Source organism: Ursus maritimus, unplaced genomic scaffold (assembly GCF_017311325.1).
Source record: "Ursus maritimus isolate PB19 unplaced genomic scaffold, ASM1731132v1 scaffold_2, whole genome shotgun sequence".
NCBI classification, from domain to species: domain Eukaryota; kingdom Metazoa; phylum Chordata; class Mammalia; order Carnivora; family Ursidae; genus Ursus; species Ursus maritimus.
This window is the reverse complement of record NW_024424452.1, coordinates 54,610,923-54,630,319: the sequence shown is the minus strand read 5'-3', so window position 1 is coordinate 54,630,319 and position 19,397 is coordinate 54,610,923. Positions and strand designations below refer to the sequence as shown.

At 35.4% G+C, this 19,397-nt stretch overlaps 1 protein-coding gene across 1 annotated transcript in view; it reads right to left on the bottom strand.

The window, feature by feature from the left end:
• USH2A (usherin) overlaps nt 1–19,397 on the bottom strand; it is a 676,781-nt gene that overhangs the window by 153,976 nt on the left and 503,408 nt on the right. The window contains exons 49-50 of the mRNA XM_040636016.1: nt 11,664–11,885; nt 1,597–1,820 (exon numbers count right to left, since the gene is read on the bottom strand). Of these exons, the coding sequence (XP_040491950.1) occupies nt 1,597–1,820; nt 11,664–11,885 (446 nt within the window). The remainder of the gene's footprint in view (nt 1–1,596; nt 1,821–11,663; nt 11,886–19,397) is intronic.

The following is a 19,397-nucleotide window of genomic DNA, read 5'->3' as shown; positions in this document are numbered from 1 at the left end:
AGAAATATTGTCCTTATCATAATAATTTAAATATGAATATTCAATATGACTGTTAACTGGCCTTCATAAAGCCAAGTTAAGCCAATTTAAAAGATCATGGATATATCCTGAACATTGTCCTTGCATAATGGAAGCTATATCTTCCTGGAACCAAAATGAGATACTTGGGAAACAAATGTGAGTGAGCAGTACTGTCATTTTTGAAATGAACAGGTTTTCTATCTTTATTTTTCAAATATGAGTGCCCCTTTAAGAGTTTTCTACAGAGATCCTTCTTAACTAGTCTTTTTAAAGACCCGTCCTCATGGAGAGCCTGGGTGGCTCAGTTGGTTAAGCATCTGCCTCCGCTCAGGTTACGATCTCAGTCTCGATGGAGCCCCACCTTGGGCTCCCGGCTCAGTGGGGAGTCTGCTTCTCCCTCTCCCTCTGCCCCTTCCCTCCCTGCTTGTGCTCTCTATTCTCTCTCTCTCAAATAAATAAACAAAATCTTAAAAAAAAAGAGGCATGTCCTTGCAACATCACCATCTTTTTAAGACTGTGTATTTCAGAAAAATTTCCCAGTCCAAACTTCTGAAAACATTGGACTGGAATAAATGTAAACTTTAGGAGCATAGTATTGGATAGATTTCTTTCATAGAATTGGCTATTTAACATTGTGTACAGGTCTGACCAATTTCTAAAAAAAATTTATAGATGAGAAACTATTTTTGATGGATATTTTATATGATTTTTCACTTCATAAAGTACTTATTCACTTTAACAACTTTATGAATTGTCTTAATATTAATTGTTGCAAAGTGCTTGCTGGAACCCTAACAATCTCAAGATTGTTACATCCCACATATATCGTGTCTACACAGTGACTGTATAGACGTCCATTGGCAAGAGCCCTTCCATATTCTATGACCCAAACACCCATTTGCAGCTGTCTCCTAATGGTGGATGGCTACAGAACAAGGTAGGGTGTCTGGTTTTTCAATGTCCACAATCCGTTCCTTAAGATGGTAGGTTTCTGGAGTCCTGGGTCAAGTGTAACGCTAACAAAACATGACTTGTCTATCTGTAAAGCACCTAAACATCCAAATAAATGGTACACTCAAAGGTCTATTCACTTTTATGGTCTGCAAGCATTTGCTGATCTTCCACTGTCTCAAGGAATAGGCTACAAGCATGAGTGAATTTGCTGGATCTAAAGTCTATCAAAGGGAAGTGCTGGATTATGATTAGGGGCCCAGAGCGAAGCAGGCAGAGTTTCTCTCCGTTTCCATCCTCAGCACCCATGGACCTAAAACGGCACGACGCAGAGGTCCCAGATGACAAGGGCTGGCTCTTTCGGCACACAGACTTTCAGCCCCGCACTAATCTGAAGTGCTGGGTAAAGCTTCCTGAGAACAGCTAATCATTATTAATTCCTTTAGAATTCATTGCAATAACATCAATCACGGCGAACTCATTTGGTATTAATATGGATGTAATGTGAAAATGAATAATGCACACAGGAGTTTTTATATTCCTATTTTAGAAAAATAGTTATGAACAATGTATTTCTCTTTCCATTGTCAAATCAGCACCTCTGAGAGGTTTTCTATCAATTACCTTCATCATCATTCCAGTTGAAATCTTGTCAGAGCAAACATATTTCAAAGGATTATATCCAAGTGCATTACAGCATTTCTGGCTCTTTGGAATAAGTTCAGTCTCACAGCATTTTACTGGCACTGGGTCATTCTTTTTAACATGTGCTTTAGACTCTCCACTGGAAGCTGCGCAGCATATGGTATCTGACATATTCACATAATCCTGCCCACAACAGAACATCCCTGCAACAATAAAATGTTATATATGAATATGGGGAAATAAAAAAAGGAAGAAAACGGAGACTGCTATAAAGTTTGGTATAAAAATGTCAGACCCGGGCAGTTGCTGAAATGGTACAATACCTAAGGTAGCATTTCCCTACCAAGGTGATTTAAATGTGCAGTGAGGGGTCCTTCTTACCAAGAGCACTCGACACTAATTAGGTAAAGAACACAAGAGGAAGTGTTCCAAAATCATTCAGTGGGGCCAGACTTCTCCCAAGCTCCATTAAAAAAAAAAAAAATAGCCCTGATTTCCGTCGTGAGAATTACCTGCCCATTTTGCGATGATAACATCGTGTTGCAGAAAAAGGGACAAAGTGCAGGGGATCAGAGGAAAGCTCTAGAAATTTGCAAGGGAGAAAAGGTCACCAAGGCATACTGGGATAAGAGCCTAGACAGAGAGGTGAGGTAGGACCATCCTGGCATTGGAGACGCTGCGGTAGGAGTCTTGTAAGTTTTCGCCTGGCTTTAGGGTGCACACACTGGCTTCTTGTGAATCCAGCAGCAGTGGTAACCATTCTTTCTTCATGAGATAGATTTGTTCAAACCAGCTGAGCTTGCTCACTGATCATGTGAGCAATCTGGCCACTATTTTTTGAGCAGCACCATGTTCTAGACCCATCGCTGGACGTGGATAAGAGGTTGGAGGCAGCGGCAGAAAGACCTTGTAAGAAGGAGCATTGATCATCACTTGTTGAGGAAAGACACATGTGTCTTTCATACCAAATAGCCTCTATTCTCACACCAAATTCAGTTTAGCTGCCACATCATCTAGATCTTGCCAGAGAAGAGATACAGAAGAAATTTAGACATAAAAGCCTAAATAAATAAACAAGACTCTAGAGTCAGATTAAGGCAGAAATTAAGGTGCCTATATCCCATGTCACAGTGCTGTTATATCAGAATTTATATCCAGTGATAAAGCAGCACAGTGTGATGAATGATTTATTTTAATTAGAATTTTGTTTATTTATTATTAGTCCTGACTGATAACATAAAGAACCTCAACTTCAAAGTGCCCTGGGGGCCTGAATTGTTTGTTCTGGTCCTGTACAAACACCTGCAGTATGAAAGACACTCCTAATAATAGACCAGTGAGTTTTAAGTGCTTTTAATTTAAAAAAAAATATTGAAAGTAGACACTGGCTTGGTACACACCTTAAGAAAGGTGTTTAGCCACACATGACTCCAAAGAACTCTCTCACTGATCTTTCCATTTTAAAAAAATATCTCCCAATATTTTAAGATGATATACATTGATCATAATGGAGTTTCAGCATGCCATCTAAATGTGGTAACTGTTCAAAGTAATTGGTTTAAAAGTGAACTGTTTCCTTTGGTGCTTTATTAGTAATTTTCATTGTTTTAACATTTCCAGGAAAATTTTTTTTCACATAAATACACACAGCAGAGGTATCATTGTAATCTGAGTTTTGATTATGATAAAATGGTAAAAATGATGTGTTATACACACATGTACACACAAACAATAAAAGAAAAATCTACAGTTTCAAGCTTTGTATTGTTTCGACAATTTTTTTCCTGCTGCTTTCTGATCAGACATTTATATACAACCTTGGGTTTTTTACTGTCATTTTTTTCTCTAACAGTTTTCTTAAAATAATTCATGTTTCAATTTTAAAGAGCAATCTGAAAACTGAAAACTGGCCCTTTAGGGAGCAGAATACATTCTCCCCCTCTACTCCCAAGTTACTTGATGGTTTCGCCATGCTTTAAGTATAAAATAAAAATGCAGACATTGACCTAATTCAAAACTCCTAATCAGTCATCTGATCGCTCTGAGGGACTTTTGACAGGTCAACTAAAATTTTGATAATGAACTGTTTTTACACTAGGAAAAAAAAAAAGCCTGCTTTCTTTCACAAAGAACTTCATCTTTGTTTCACTGAATTAAAATTTTCAGCCAAGATTCCACTCTCATAACAAGAAGTGACTCCCTTTCTAGTTTCTTTGGTAAACCATTACTTCTTTAATTATTATCAACCTTGTTCCAGTGTGATAAATTGCTAATTACTTAATACCCTAATCAGCGTTCATTCTTTGCACAGATAAACTGTGACAGTGCCATTAATTTAAATAGTAATTTCACTTAATGGCCAGAACGGCACACCAGACTTTTATGCAGCATTTTCTGAAGACTGCATCCATCACTGCAATATTCTGACATAAAGATGTCTGACGTGCACTAACTCACTTAGGGAGAGCAGATGTTGCAGAGCAGAGTTTGGTAGTAATTCCCATAGTGCATCACTTCAGCATGAATGAGCTGCAAATTCAGAGACAGACAATCTTCTGAAACTGCATTGCAATAACTTTTGACCCCCGCCTAATTTATCACATGTAGCACTTGACTTTTGAACTTTGACATGTAGAATGCACAATTTTAAATATGCCAAAAGAAAAACAAAACAGGTCGTGTATTGTTCATGGATCGATCTATTCTTCCAGAGGTTGTTCCTTAAATTTGTACAAAGGTGAAGATTCTCTTTGGACAGATGTTACCAAAGCGGTACAGTACACATAGAGCTATTAGACATTTATTTTTGATATCAAACTGCATATTTTTTTTCCTCCCAAGCAGCATATATTTCCAACAGATAGCTTCCATTTTTTGGATACAATTGAGAAAAGAGTGAAGGAAAGAATCTTTTACTCACAACACTGTGAATAGTTTCAATATATTACTAATACTCATTTAGTGGCCACGGCTGACAAGGAAAGCATTTATAAACATATAGTCCTGATGAATTTCTAAATTGTTAATTCTGTAAAACAGGTGTTCCATTTTTCTAGGAAAAAAGACCAAGAATTATGAATCATGCTTTTGAGATAAAAACAGTAAAGTAGTAAAGAATGAAGTTTAGAACATGACAAATTACTGTGCGACTCTGGAACTGATCATGGGGACCACATTTTAAGCCAAGGGACTATATTTTAGGCCTGTAAGATTGAAAAAAAGTTTTCTGATTAGTCATTCTTAGGACAAGCTTATAAAATTGGTGGCAGAATATGAAAGAAAAGAAATGCATGCTTGTCTCTCCACCAGTAGATGGCCCCGTGGCTACCACCACAAAACTAACAAAGGGTAGAGCAAAAATGCCCCCCAAATCATTGAGATGCATTTTTTTCTACATTACACCTTTCAAAAATTCATTATGTCATAAGGAAATCTTCCCGGAAAAATATTATTTAGTACAGCTCTTTCACAATGGATTTCTGTGCTGTATTTCCCTCTTCACAAAGTTTCCAGTTCCTATCTTCTCTAACAAATAGCGGTAGTCATTCGTTCTGCCAAAGTCTGACTCCAGGACATGGAAACTCAGTATTCTATTACAAAGCAGTTTCAACCCAGAGTTTCCTGTCCGAGGCTGCCTGGACAGCATTTATAACAGAGATCGAGCAATGCATTCCAAAGGTATGTCATGATCAGTTACTCACGGCTAACAGAAAATTCTGGTCTCTTTGAATGATATGGAGACTTTAATGTTCATCTCTTAATACTAAAAGATATAATCAAGTCCAATCCATGATTAATGGCATAAATGATAAAACCATACAAGCAAACACTAAGAATAAAAAGAGTAATAAAGAGGTTTAAAATACATCCAAAGAAAATGGTTAAGAATACATATCCACTGCAATGACGAGCATGACTTTCATCCCGAGATACCTGTATAACACTCCTACACAACTCATCTGCCCAGAGAGAGCAGTAAAAACATAAACGCTACCCCAGCACTTCTGTTCCAACAGCATCTGTTAATTCACTCCATTTATAAAATACATATTGACAAAGACAACTGAACTGGGACCAGGGAGATTTGATTTGGTGTGAGAAAGTCAATTCAATGTGATTTTGTTAAAGGGCTCCTGCAGGCAAATAAAAGAGTTTAAGTAATAAAGTACATAAAGAGATGTTTTACGAGCCAGCCCGGTCTTATGGCAGGCACACAATGCCAGGCAGTGAGAGAGGCCAGGCTTAGGAATAATATTATGAGATCCAAGCCTTCGTGTAGCAGGTATGGTGTTGCTAGGTTGAGGAGAAAAAGGGCCATATGGATATTCTGGAAGGTCATTGAGGTCACAGTCATTAGGGGCGACAGGAGGGAGCAGCAGCAGAGAGAGGAAAAAGACAGGTGGAATGTGTCTATTTTCACTGAAACCTGCAGGAAGGTCAAGAGAATAAAAAGAGATTTTTTTTTCCTTTTTAGAAGTATCATTCCTTCCGTCCACCATGATTACCAGCCTTGGCAGAACTGCAGAATGTGGTGAGAAACTCTAGAGCAGATCTTGAGTCACAGGAGCTAAGTAATGTAATTTGCTTAAGAAATATTTGACAAGCGTGGAAAATCACAGTGAAGTCAATAAGAAGTTATGTTGGGGCCCACAGATGGACTTCAGGGGTGTATGAAATTGCAGGCAAATTTCTGTGTATATTCTATGTACTGGTATTTGCAGTGAGGCTTTGTAACTTTCGAAAGATTCTTAAGGGAGCGTATGGCCCCCGAAAGATTAGGAACCATTGTCCCAGTGGACAGTTACCTCTGCTTCATTTCTTAAAACGGGTACATTTCACTTTTCGGCAGTAGGGTTCTGACTTATTTTTCCTTTTTTTTTACACTCATTTTGCCACCAAAATCTAATTTATCACCTTACGTCACAGTTCTTATCATCACATTGACCCTTCCTTGATTACTGAATAATGGTCAGATGCTTTTGCCTACTCAGACATAGCTCCCTCTATCTCCTTGCACACGGTGAATCCCTCCAACAAACCCAACTGCTCACTACTACTTGGACATGCTTCACAGATGCCAATTTCACACTTTAGCTCAAGCTATGCCCTTAAGCTGAAATGTCCTTCTTCCATCTACACATCTCAAAATCCTACCCATTATTTGAGGTTCCAATCCAATGGTTTAGCTTTTTCTATCACTTTGGCTGGAGTGATCTCTCAGTCTTAGGAATATACTTGTGCTCATCCCTCTTTTATGGACTGTGTTTAACTTTATAGGTAATTTCCTCCTTGACTAGGTTATAAGTCCTTAAGGATAAAAATGGAATCTTAGCCATTTTTATAATGGCAAAGCACCAAGAATAGTGTATTGAGGATAGCCACTATACAATACATTTTTATCAAATGAAGGAGTATGGCAATTGACTAAAAAAAAGCAACAAATGAACAGAGATGCTAAAATGAGACATTTTTGCTGTTATGTTAAAACTCTGACTCATTATGGTATGCAGGGGATAATGCTTTTGCATCCCCCTGAACTGGCATCCATTGTTCTGTCTATAAGGGATATATTTTTAGGTACTCATCTAAAAGAGGATATACTCAACTGGTTAATGATAGCACAGGATAACTAACTAAGTACCATGATTTTCTAGTACTCATGATTACCATGCCTTAAAGCAGTGATTCACAAAGTTTGGTCTTAGGACCCCCTTAATTTTTACAAATAATTGAGGACTCCAAATAGCTTTTGTTTATGTGGGTTATATCTGTGGATAAATATTGGGTTAGAGCCTAAAACAAAAATTTTGAAATATGTATTTATTAATTCATTTAAAATGGTAAATATATATCATGTTAACATAAATATTTATGAAAAATAAATGCATTTTCCAAACTGAGAAAAGTAAGTGAGAAGAATGACATTGTTTTGTATTTTTGCAAGCCTCTCTAATGTCTGGCTTTCTAGAAGGAATTAACTTCTCATACCTGCTTCTGCATTCAATTGTTGCAATGTCACATGCCATGCAAACTGAAAAACTCCACTGTATATTCATGAGAATGAGATTTAAAAAGGCATATAATAGGTTAGTAATATTATGAAAATCATTTTGATCTCACAGACCACCTGCAAATGTCTTTCTAAGACTCTTAGAAGCCCCAGGTCATTCTTTAAAAGTCACTGTCTCAGGACTTAACCCTCATATGTGGTACCCTGTCTTCTAACTTTGGCATACATTAGGTGTGCAGTCAAAGGGCAGAGTTTATAATGCCTCTTTTTTTCCAGTCTTCCAGAAAATGTTTGCTGCTTGGTAGTTTATTATACTGGCCCTGCTCAGTAGACCTGACAAACATTGATATGGCTTGGGTTGGAGAGTATCCAATGCTTGTCCAACTATTAGAACGATCAAAGAAGTTAAGAGCATGGACTCTGTCACCATTTGGTTGGAGTCAGAATCCCTTCTTAGCCACAGTGGCAAGAATTCACAGACAAATCTCCCAGCCTCCCTTGCATTTAGGTGTCGACAGATAGCTGAGTTGTAGTCAGTGAAATGTTAATTTAAATATTTGCTATTCCTAGACCTAGCAAATAAAAAGCTCACACATACGTTATTCCATGCTCCTTTCCCCTTCTGGCTGCAGAAATGGATACACCCCAGGCGACTGCAGAATCTGGCAGTCCAACAGGTAGCTCATAACTAGGAAAGAGAGCTGACCTACAGATAGGTTCATATCTCCATGCTATTATATAAGAAAAAGTAAACCCCTATTGTATTTGAGCCTTTACAAATTTGGGGGTTCATTTATAATAGCAATTAATGTTACCTGAAGTAATGCAGCCACTTGCTAGCTATGTGATCTGGGGACAGTGTCTCACTTTTGTGAGAAGTGCATCTGTTTCCTCATCTCGAAAATTGAGAGAAGATTAGTACTTACCTTATAGGGTTGTTGTGAGGTTTAAGTGCGTTATAAATGTGTTGATGTGTATGAAGTACATAGAACTCTGCTTCGCAAATAGTGAACATAGAATATTGTTTACTTTTTAGCATAGTTGTATCTTGTCTCCTGACCATCGTGTATATCTTTCAGTCAATAAGCAGTGTCTAGGAGACCCTTGACCAGGCTGGATTCCCTGACTAGACTTCAGTTATCTTAGAACTCTAACTTCTTAAGGCTACAATTCATGGGGAAATTTTCTGAAAGGACTATGTGTCTACACTGGACTCTGGTGTATCATATGATTTAATGCATCATTCATTTTCGAAGACCTTGGCAAGTTAGTTTTTGTTTTTGTTTCTTGGTTTTACCTGGCAAAGTCGACTTTCTTTTTACCTTATACTGAATGAAGATCCAGGTATCCTGTGCCATGTACTGGAGGTAATCCTTAAATTTTGGGTGTTAATGGTAGTATCCTAATTGAAACCTAATTCTGTTGTCTATAGGACAACTATCCATCACCACTATTTTCTGGACAGTTGATGCAGATCAACAAAAGACAGTGGACTATCAAATGTTTTGACAGTATACATACTAAAATCTTCCTCTAAATTTGTCCTACCAGGTTGGATTAAAAAAGAATGCATACATGGATATAGTGTGGATCCAGATGGGTGATTTATAACTTCATAGAATAGTAAATGCCTTGGAAACACACCTGATGGTTGTCCAAAGAAAAAATGAAAAACTAGAAATCAGGTATTTTTTGGCTCAAAGAAGGAGAAAAATATTTTCCATACTGGGACTACTGAAATTTAGTTGTGAATAATATAATTAATCACCTCTTACTTATTTAAGGGCTATGAAAATACTGAGAGTCCAGGATTCTTGTTAAGGCACAAGATTCAGGCACCCCTAGCATTAATACTTTTATAATTGTTTTCATTGATTAGTTTTGTTCTTGAAGTGTTCTTCTTAGCAGTTTTCATCAGAACTTTACATAGAAGAGAATATGTACAAAAATATGGTATTTAACAATAACACTAAAATAATTTAAATAATTATTACTGATGTTATGGGTAATACTTTGATGGCTTTTTAAAAAAGAAGAAATTATAGAAAAATAATAGGGAATTCATAGTTCATCTGCATCAAGATATAATGATGTCCTGAAATCATGCTCAGAGAGGGGCCGGAGTTCCAACACTTGCTAGATACATGAGCAGATTTACCCTGAAGCTGATGAAGCTTGAGTTTCAGGGCCCTTTACTTACATGAGCCCCTTCCGAGGTAGGCACCATTACATATTTTTTATAAAACTAGCAATGTATAATATTTAACTACAATTTGTTATAGCTTCTGTCTCTTGCCCCTTTAACTTGCCTTCTGTCTTATGTGTTCTTGTATTGATTAAAATAGGATAGTGACCATGTACATTTTTAAAATCTAACTAAGAGGAAGTTGATTTGGGAAAATATTTAGTTTGGGTTAAGTAGCTATGTTTATATGACTTCTGTCACTTCTATAAAAAAGTCATTAAGACTTGAACAGGCCATTTTAACTGCAATTTGGGAAGATAAGGGATATGAGAAATTACAGACTCCTAATTTGGATGCATGTAAAGGGAAGCTTTAAAGAAAGAGAAAGATCAGAGAGAAAAATTAATGGAATATGAAACAAAAGCTGTAAAACTGGACAACAGAATCAACTGAAATATTCTGACATCTAGAAAAGAATTATAACAAAATAAATTTTAGATCATAACAAAGGTAGTAAACTATTAAAAGGAAATGATGGATCTAAGATTGAAGCATAAATTATTACAAATTATGAAGAGAGTAACTCATAAATACATTGGAAAAATTTATACTTTTGCTGATGTACAGATAAAATAGTGACATCATGATAACATACAACTCAAAATCAATTATATAATAAGGATACCCATGAAAAACTGGTTAATGATGTTGTCAATTCAACAAATATTTAAGACAAGTTACTGCAAATCACCTTAAGACAAGAAAACTTAAAATGCTCTTAAATCTTAGAAAGATCCTTAGTAGATATTTCTCCAAATTTTACGATAATCCTAAACATTTACATAATATTACAATGATAAGTTTTGAAGCTTAAAGCCACTTTTCTAAACTTGAAATAACTAAAAATGTTTTGATTAATCATGTGACAGGAAAGAATGAATTATCTTTCTAGAGGTAAATGGTACAAAGCCATTGTCCCATGAAGAGGTGATCAAGGATATAAGTTAAACGTGTCAGGGGGAGAAAAGAGGGATGTCAGAAGTTATAGAATCCAAACATACTATTTTTATGTTAGTGGGATTTGCTAGATTTCCTTTTTTCGATTCGTAATTTTTATAATTTATTTTCCCCTTCTAAGTAAATATTATTTTTATATTTTGTCTTATCTTAATCATTTTATTTTCTTTCCTTAAATAGAGTCCCCCAAATTGTATAACTTTCAGGCATTGCAAAATCTGTATCTGACTACGATCTGATCTTGGACACGGTCTAATCTCTGTGCCTCAGTTTCCTCATTTTTAAAATGTAGATAATAATAGAACCTATCTAGTAAGATAGTTATAAAGATTAATTGAAAAAAAGACTAACTGAGGTAATAATGTATAAAACATTGGGCATAGTACCTGGTTGATAGTAAGTACACCACCAATGATAATGATTGCTTTTAAAATTAGTGATAATTTAATAACTACAAAAGAATAATGGAGCAAAAGAATTGGCATAATGTCATCAATAATAATTTTGTGTACTGTTAGCAATTGCTAGAAAATTTGCTGGGAAATATTCTCTTGATCCAGAACCAATGCATTCACATGTGTTTTTGTTTTTGTTTATGGTGGATATGACACTTGTCAAGAGTAAAGGGTTTTCATCCGTTTTAATGAAGTGCATCACATGAACATAAAAAATGTGAAATTACATTTTTATTTGTGATACGATATGTACTTAAATTTTGCATTAGATATAATTAACATGAGCTTTCATTCCTTATTTGCTTTGTATCTAGGGCAAGTTTCTCAACCCTGTTTCTCAGATTTTCCACCTACTGAAAGGTAGACAAGGGCTCCTTACCTGGAAGGCGGCTGTATGCCATGCCCTCTTCTTCTCCACCACAGCATTCTAAATCTATGCTCACAATCTGTCCACCACAGCACTGCTGGCCATAGCCATCATGAAGCCTCCCAGCACAGCAAATCTGGTTTCCTGAGGTGGAGTAAGGCATTCTGCCACAGCAGGAGTCACCGATGCCAGTGGAAACCCGATTGTGCTGTTCATCTGGACAACATACTTCACCTGTCAATTTAGGACAATAACAATCATTGCATGAGTTAAAAAAATATGCTTTGACTCACAATGAAATTTTATCACAATCATCTTGCAGATGCCAACTGGTTGACAGAACTACTAGAAAGCATGCTGTCATTTTGGAGTTGCTAAATTTCAATACAACTTTAAAATTTTTGCATTAAAGATGTATAAACATGCGTCTACTCACATATATATGTGGTAAATTAGAGGTAATGCTATGTTGCCTATTTCCTCACTCGCCCCTAAGAAATAAGCACATCACGTCTGGTAACATGATTAAGTAACATTACAAGAAAGTTTGCCTAAGAATACTTTTCTATCTATGTAGTATATATATATACTATATATATATTTTTCTGGAAAGTGGGATGGATTCAGAAATTAACATAAAATTTGCATTGCTTAGATTATATTTTTTAAACCAAATTATACACATTTAAGCAAACAAAATACTTTCAATGTGAAGGTCAATTAAAAGAGGAGATAAAAATACTATATTCAAGTTATCACATTTTTACTTTGCTGGGCTGTGGTAGACACTGAATTTCACTAATGTAGTTGCACCCACACTCCCCCTGTACATGATATTCTGGGAAACTTGAAACAAGAATAAGATAGTCTTTTGCCTGGTGCCTTGGTATCAAAGAGTTTAAATTTTATAAATATCAATAGTCATCATTTTGGGGGGGTTTGAAGACACTCTAAAAGACAGGACAACTCTAAAGCACAAAAAAATTAAATTTTATCTTTTAAGGATACTTTGGAAAGGACTGCTAACAACTTGGTAGATCTAAAATTAAAACTGTACTTCTCTCTAGCTCATAACCCAACCCTCAGTTGACCTCCTTTCTGAACCCTTGGACTTTGACTCTCTCCTCCTTCTTGCCTTCCTCTTCTTTTTCCTGCATCTTCAACAGAGCCTCTTTTCTTCACTTCCCCCTTTAAAATGAATCTTTCTCCCTGGACAGTATTCCTTCATTTTATCTTATAAGGTCTGTGAGTATATTGACCAGCCTCTGGCAGATCTTATAGCTCTAAACCATGGTCCAGATAAGATTTACATAATCTAGTTAATGACTTGCCAAACCTTTTTCAGAAAAGGAAGGCTCAAGTTCACTAAAAAATTTAGGATTGCCTTAGGAATTTATAGTCCTGGACTTCCTGATCTCTATCAATTCGTTTATCTACGTGTGAGGTTGAGATATGCCAAAACTTGGTTAGTAAAAACAAGATGAATTGCTTACCAAAATGATATTAAAAATATGGGGCAATATTTATCTATGGGTACATATGTAAATAATATAAAAATAGGACAAGAACTCTTTGCAGGTATCATTGAAGTCTTTCTTGTCCATATTCATTGATAAAAAATCCATCCTAGTAGATGAAATGTACAAATTACTGGAAACATACAACCTAGAAGACTGAATCATGAAGAAATAGAAATTTTGAATAGACCTATAATTATTAACAAGATTGAATCACTTATTAGAAACCTCCCAACAAAGAAAAACTCTGGACCAGATGGCTTCACTGGTGAATTTTAACAAAGATTTGAAGAATTGGTACTAATCCTTCTCAAACTCTTCTAAAAATCTGATGAGGAATAAATACTTCCTAACAAAATTTATGAGGTCAGCTTTGCCCTGGTATCAAAACCAGACAAGACATTTTAAGAAAAAAAACAAAAACCTCAGACCAATATCCTTTATGAGACTTTATGTACAAATCCTAACAAAATGCTAACAAACTGAATTCAAGAGCACATTTAAATGATTATACAACATAACCAAGTGGGATTTACCCCCGGAAAGCATGCAATGATGACTCTGTGCATTAAAGATGTATAAACATGTGTCTACTCACATACATATGTGGTAAATTAGAGGTAATGCTATGTTGCCTATTGTCCTGTCTTTTGAAGCATAACACTTTTAAATTTTGATGAAGTATGACAAATCTATTTTTCTTTTGTTGTCTTGTACTTTGATGTCGTAACCAATAAATTATTGTCAAATCCAATGTCATGAAGATTTACCCTTATGAACATATGAAAGTCACTGCAATATACCATATTAACAGAATGAATAAAGAAAAACACATGATTACCTCAAATGATGTAGAAAAAACACTTGACAAAATTCAACACCACTCTATTATAAAAACATTAAAAAAACTAGGGACAGAAAGAAACTGCCGTAACACAATAAAGGGCATGTATGAAAAATCCACAGCTAACATTATAATCAACAGTAAGAGCTTTTCCCCTAAGATCAGGAAGACAAGGCTGTCAACTTTTGCCACTTCTATTCAACATAATATTGGGATTTATAGCCAGAGCAATTAGACAAGAAAAAGAAATGAAGAACATCCCAAATGAAAAAGAAGAAATAAAATTATCTCTGTTCACAGGAATGCAATCTTATATGTAGAAAACCTTAAAGATTCCTCCAAAAAACCTGTCAAAATTAATAAAAGAATTCAACAAAGTTGCAGAATACAAAACCAACATGTAAAAATTAGTTGTGTTTCTATACATTAAGCATGACAATCTGAAGAGGAAATTTTTTAAAAAAGCAATACCATTTACAGTAGTTTAAAAAATATTAAGAATAAGCTTAACCAAGAAGGTGGAAGACTTAAACACTGAAAACTACAAAAAGTTGATGAAAGAAATTAAAGAAGACACAAATAAATTAGATATCCCATGTTCATGGATCAGAAGATGATATTGTTAAGATGTCAATACTACCAATCTACAGATTCAATGCAATCTCTATCAAAATCCCAACAATATTTTTTGCATAAATAGAAAATCTATCTCCAAGTTGCAAAGGAATCTCAAGGGACCCCAAATAGTCAAAACAATCTTGAAAAAGAACAAAGTTGGAGGTCTCACACTTCCTCATTTCAAAACTTACTATAAAGATACAATCAATACTACAAAGACACAATTAATAATCAAAACGGTGTGGTCCTGGTACAAAGACAGACATACAGACCAATGGAATAGAAGAGAGAGCCCAGAAATGAAACTTTAAAAGATGACCAAATGATTTTCAACAAGGTGTTAAGACCATTCAACGATGAAACGACCATCTTTTCAACAAATGGTGCTGGGAAAAGTATATATCCACAAGCAAAAGAATGAAGTTGAACTCTTACCTTACCATATACAAAAATTAATTCAACATGGACCAAAGACCTAAATGTAAAAGCTAAAACTATAAAATTCTTAGAAGAAACGTAAGGGTAAATCTTCATGACATTGGATTTGACAATAATTTATTGGTTATGACATCAAAGTACAAGACAACAAAAGAAAAATAGATTTGCCGTACTTCATCAAAATTTAAAAGTGTTATGCTTCAAAAGACTCTGTTGACTCTATAAAAAGGCAAACCACGGGAGAAAATATTTGTAAATTATATAACTGATAAGGGACTAATATTCAAAATTTCTAAAGAACTCTTACAACTCAACAATGAAAACAGAAACAACCCATTAAAAAATGGCTAAAAGAATCATATAGATATTTCTCCAAAGAAGATATACAGATGGCCACCAATCATATGGAAGGATATTGAATATTGCTAATTATTAAGAAAATGCATATCAAAATCATTATGAGATACCACTTTATAATCAGAAGAATACCTATTATAAATAAACAGAAAATAATATGTTAGCAAGGAATTACAGAAATTGGGACTTTTGCACATAATAAACTTGTACATCACTGTTGGGAATATAATATAGTACAGCTCCTGTGAAAAACACTATGGCATCTCCTCAAAAAATTTCACATAGAATTTCCATATGATCCAGGAATTTCACTTCTGAGTATAAAGCTAAAAAAATGCAAAGCAGGACTTGAACAGATATTTGTACATGAATGTTCATAGCAGTATTATTCACAATAGTCATAAGGTGGAAATGATCCAAATATTCATCAGCAGATGAATGGACAAACAAAATGTGGTATATACATACTATGGAATGTTATTCAGTCTAAAAGACAAAAGAAATTTTGACACATGTTAGAACATAGATGAGCCTTCAAAACATATTAAGTGAAGGAAACTAATCACAAAATGATAAATATTATATGATTCTACTTATATGAGGTACCTAGAGTAGTCAAATTCATAGAGACAGAAACTAGAATGGTGATTGTCAGGGCCTAAGACTAAGGGACAATAGGGAGTTAATGTTTAATGGGTACAGAGTTTCAGTTTGGGAAGAGAAAAATATTCTGGAAATGGTGCTGGTGATGATTGCACAACCATGCGAATGTATTCAGCACTACTGAACTATGCACCTAAAAATGGTTAAAATTATCAATTTTGTTATGTATACTTTAATACAATGAAAAAAAGTCCAGTTCTGTAAACAGTCGGGAAATATAATTCCATGCCTAGTCTCAGAGACCACTTAGCTACCACTAGGAATACTCTGCTTTCAATGGAAGTCAAGATTTGATAATTTCTCAGATCAGAAGATAAGATAGTACAAACTGAGGGCTTCAGAGGGGAGAGGGGTGGGGGAATGGGATAGACTGGTGATGGGTAGTAAGGAGGGCACGTATTGCATGGTGCACTGGGTGTTATACGCAACTAATGAATCATCGAACTTTACATCAGAAACCAGGGATGTACTGTATGGTGACTGACATAATATAATAAAAAAACATTAAATAAAAAAAAAGAAGATAAGATAGTAGACTATGCCTTCTCTTTAAATTATAAGAACTTGCTGAGCACTTGGAAGATACTTTGGCTCAGAAAAAAGGAAAAAAATAGATCAAATTAATAGCTTTTCAGATTAGGCAATTAAGTAAAGTCAAAAACAAGGACATATCTATGTCTAGTCTACACAAAGATGACTGTCATTATTATAAGGAAAAGGGACATTGGAAGAACATTTGTTCTACTTTAGCTAGAAAGGATCAAAAGAAGAAAAGGACAAACATTGACATAAGAACCTCTCTCTGTGAAAGTACCTGCTCTGGTCCATCCATAACTACCTTTAACACAAAAAAGAGCTTTTCATGAGGTTGTAGAAAATGAAGTTTTCTTATCTAATTGGTATTGGGGCTACATTACCTACCATAAATTCTACTATGTTTCTATCATTCCTTCCTAGGACTAACCAAACTGTTTCAGAAACAGACATTTCAAATACCTTTCAAACTCTCCCTTTGTCTTAGTCTTTTCTTTAATCAACACACTTTTTTGCTAACTTCATATTTTTTCCACTCTGGTGCATTTGATGGGAGGAGATCCACTTTGTACATGGGATGCTAGTGCTAAATGTGGATTCAAAGCCTCTTTCTGGAACTCCCAGCAGAATCCCCAGCCTATAATTTGATGATGGCACAGATTGACTATCTCATACCTGATGACGTCATGATCTACATTTCAGACCTTGAATCTGTCTTCAAGAGCCACTGGGGCAAGGGATTCATAGAGGAGGCTAACCCCTTAAAAGTCTTTATAAATCTATGTCCTTCTTGAAACTGGCTAAAAATTCACTAAAAAATGGTGGTTATTCCAGAAAATCAGGTCCATTGTACCCACATAACTCCAGAAAAGACTTGTTATTCCATATAGTAACTCTTACAATATCTTATTCATTCTATCCAAAAACTAAATGACTTGTACACCACTTTGTCCAAGATTTAAGGGCCATTAAGAAGATTGTGCTTCCTCACTTCCTGTAGTTCCCAACCTAATACCATTCTCTCTCCAATCCCTGAGACAGCTGCTTAATTTAGGTAATAGATCAATGCTCAGCAGTTTTTCATATACTCTTACACTCAGACTCCTAATATCTTTTTTTTATTCAATTGGGATAGTTATGCCCCAAGTAGAAACGCCACTTGAATTCTCATAATTATTTCACCATAGCATTAGTGTGGTAAGCAGAATATGACCTCCCAAAGATGTCCATGTACTAATCTCTGGAACCTGTGAATATGTTATGCTATATGGCAAAAGGGGATTAAAATAGCAAATGGAATTGAGTTCGATAATGCTATGTGAGAAAGGTTTGACTGCCATTGCAAGGCTGGATGATGGAAGGAGGCCCCTAGGCAAGGAATGTGGGCAGCCTCTGGAAGGTGGAAAGGTAAGAAGGATTCTCTCCTACAGAAGGGAAGACAGCCTGGCTGACACACTGCTTCTGGCCCAGTGAGACCCATTTGGAACTTCTGACCATGAGAAATGTCAGATAATAAAACTGTATTGTTTTAAGCCACCGTTTCTGGTAATTTGTTACAGGAGCCCTCGGAAACTAATATACTGACGATACTTGATTTCCTCTTTGAAACTCCACACTTACACAATGTGTGGATGATCTTCCGTTATGTTCCTGAGAAAGCTTGACAAATTGATTCTCTGTATTTGTTGACAGTGGTAGCACAGAAATGACAGTTTCCAAGCATCTGTGTTTTCAGAACAAAGCACATTTCCTGGGGTCTAGATTTGAGACTGTGATGTCATGCAAAATAGAAACTCTCTTTCTCTTTAAAGGTTGGAAGCTATTTGTGACTTCCCCAGTCAATTGCTGGAAGTCAGCTTAGATAAAGGATTGCTTGGTCTCTTAGAATCAACAAGAATCAATGAGGATCCCTAGGCTCATAGGATCTCAATGTCCACTAGACATTTGATTCCTAGCTTTTATGAACCAATTGCCCTTTAATAGAATCTGATGAAAGTGGACACACATGAGTCTTTGCTCTAGAATAATTCATAAGAGACTATCTTCTGTCGCCTACAGGGTGCCTTTTAACTCCGTGTACTCTTATGCTCCCCAATTACTATAAATCTTTCCTTCTATTTGCACATGGAAGCTTTAGGGGTTCTAATTCTAGAAGTCAGTGAAATCAGAGACATTAGTTTCCCAATCGTATTACTTAGTTTAAGTAACTTAATGAAGGTCAAACTACTAATAAGTGAAAGAAATGAGATGTGAAGCCAGGGAGTTTGACTCCAAAGCCCATCATTTTTATCCACTAGTTACTCAGCATCAAACAGGAAAACCCCGTACAGAATTTGGGGTTTTTGTATTAGAATATGATCATATACATTATTACCTGAAATAATGAGCTTAGTCTTTAACTGGAACATTTTCGCTTGCTTTTTTTTTAATGGGAATTTTCAATGTAATTTTAATGGAGATAAATTTTATTTCTTTCGGCTCTACCAATATACCAGAAAAGCATATTAAGTTACATGTATGAAGTCATCACATCACATATATAACACAGTATCTCTAATGGCTCAATCTAATTTTTAATCATACAAATTTCAATCTCCACTAATGGAGTGACTTGATCTTGTTCCTATGTCTTACTTTTCCTATTTGTAGAATAGAAATAGAATTCTAAGGAGGCATATAACTTAATTTTTTTTTTATTAAAAAAAATACCATCCATTTAAAATTGACCTTTTTTGGGATGCTTAATTCTATGAATTTTGATGTAAAAATACAATT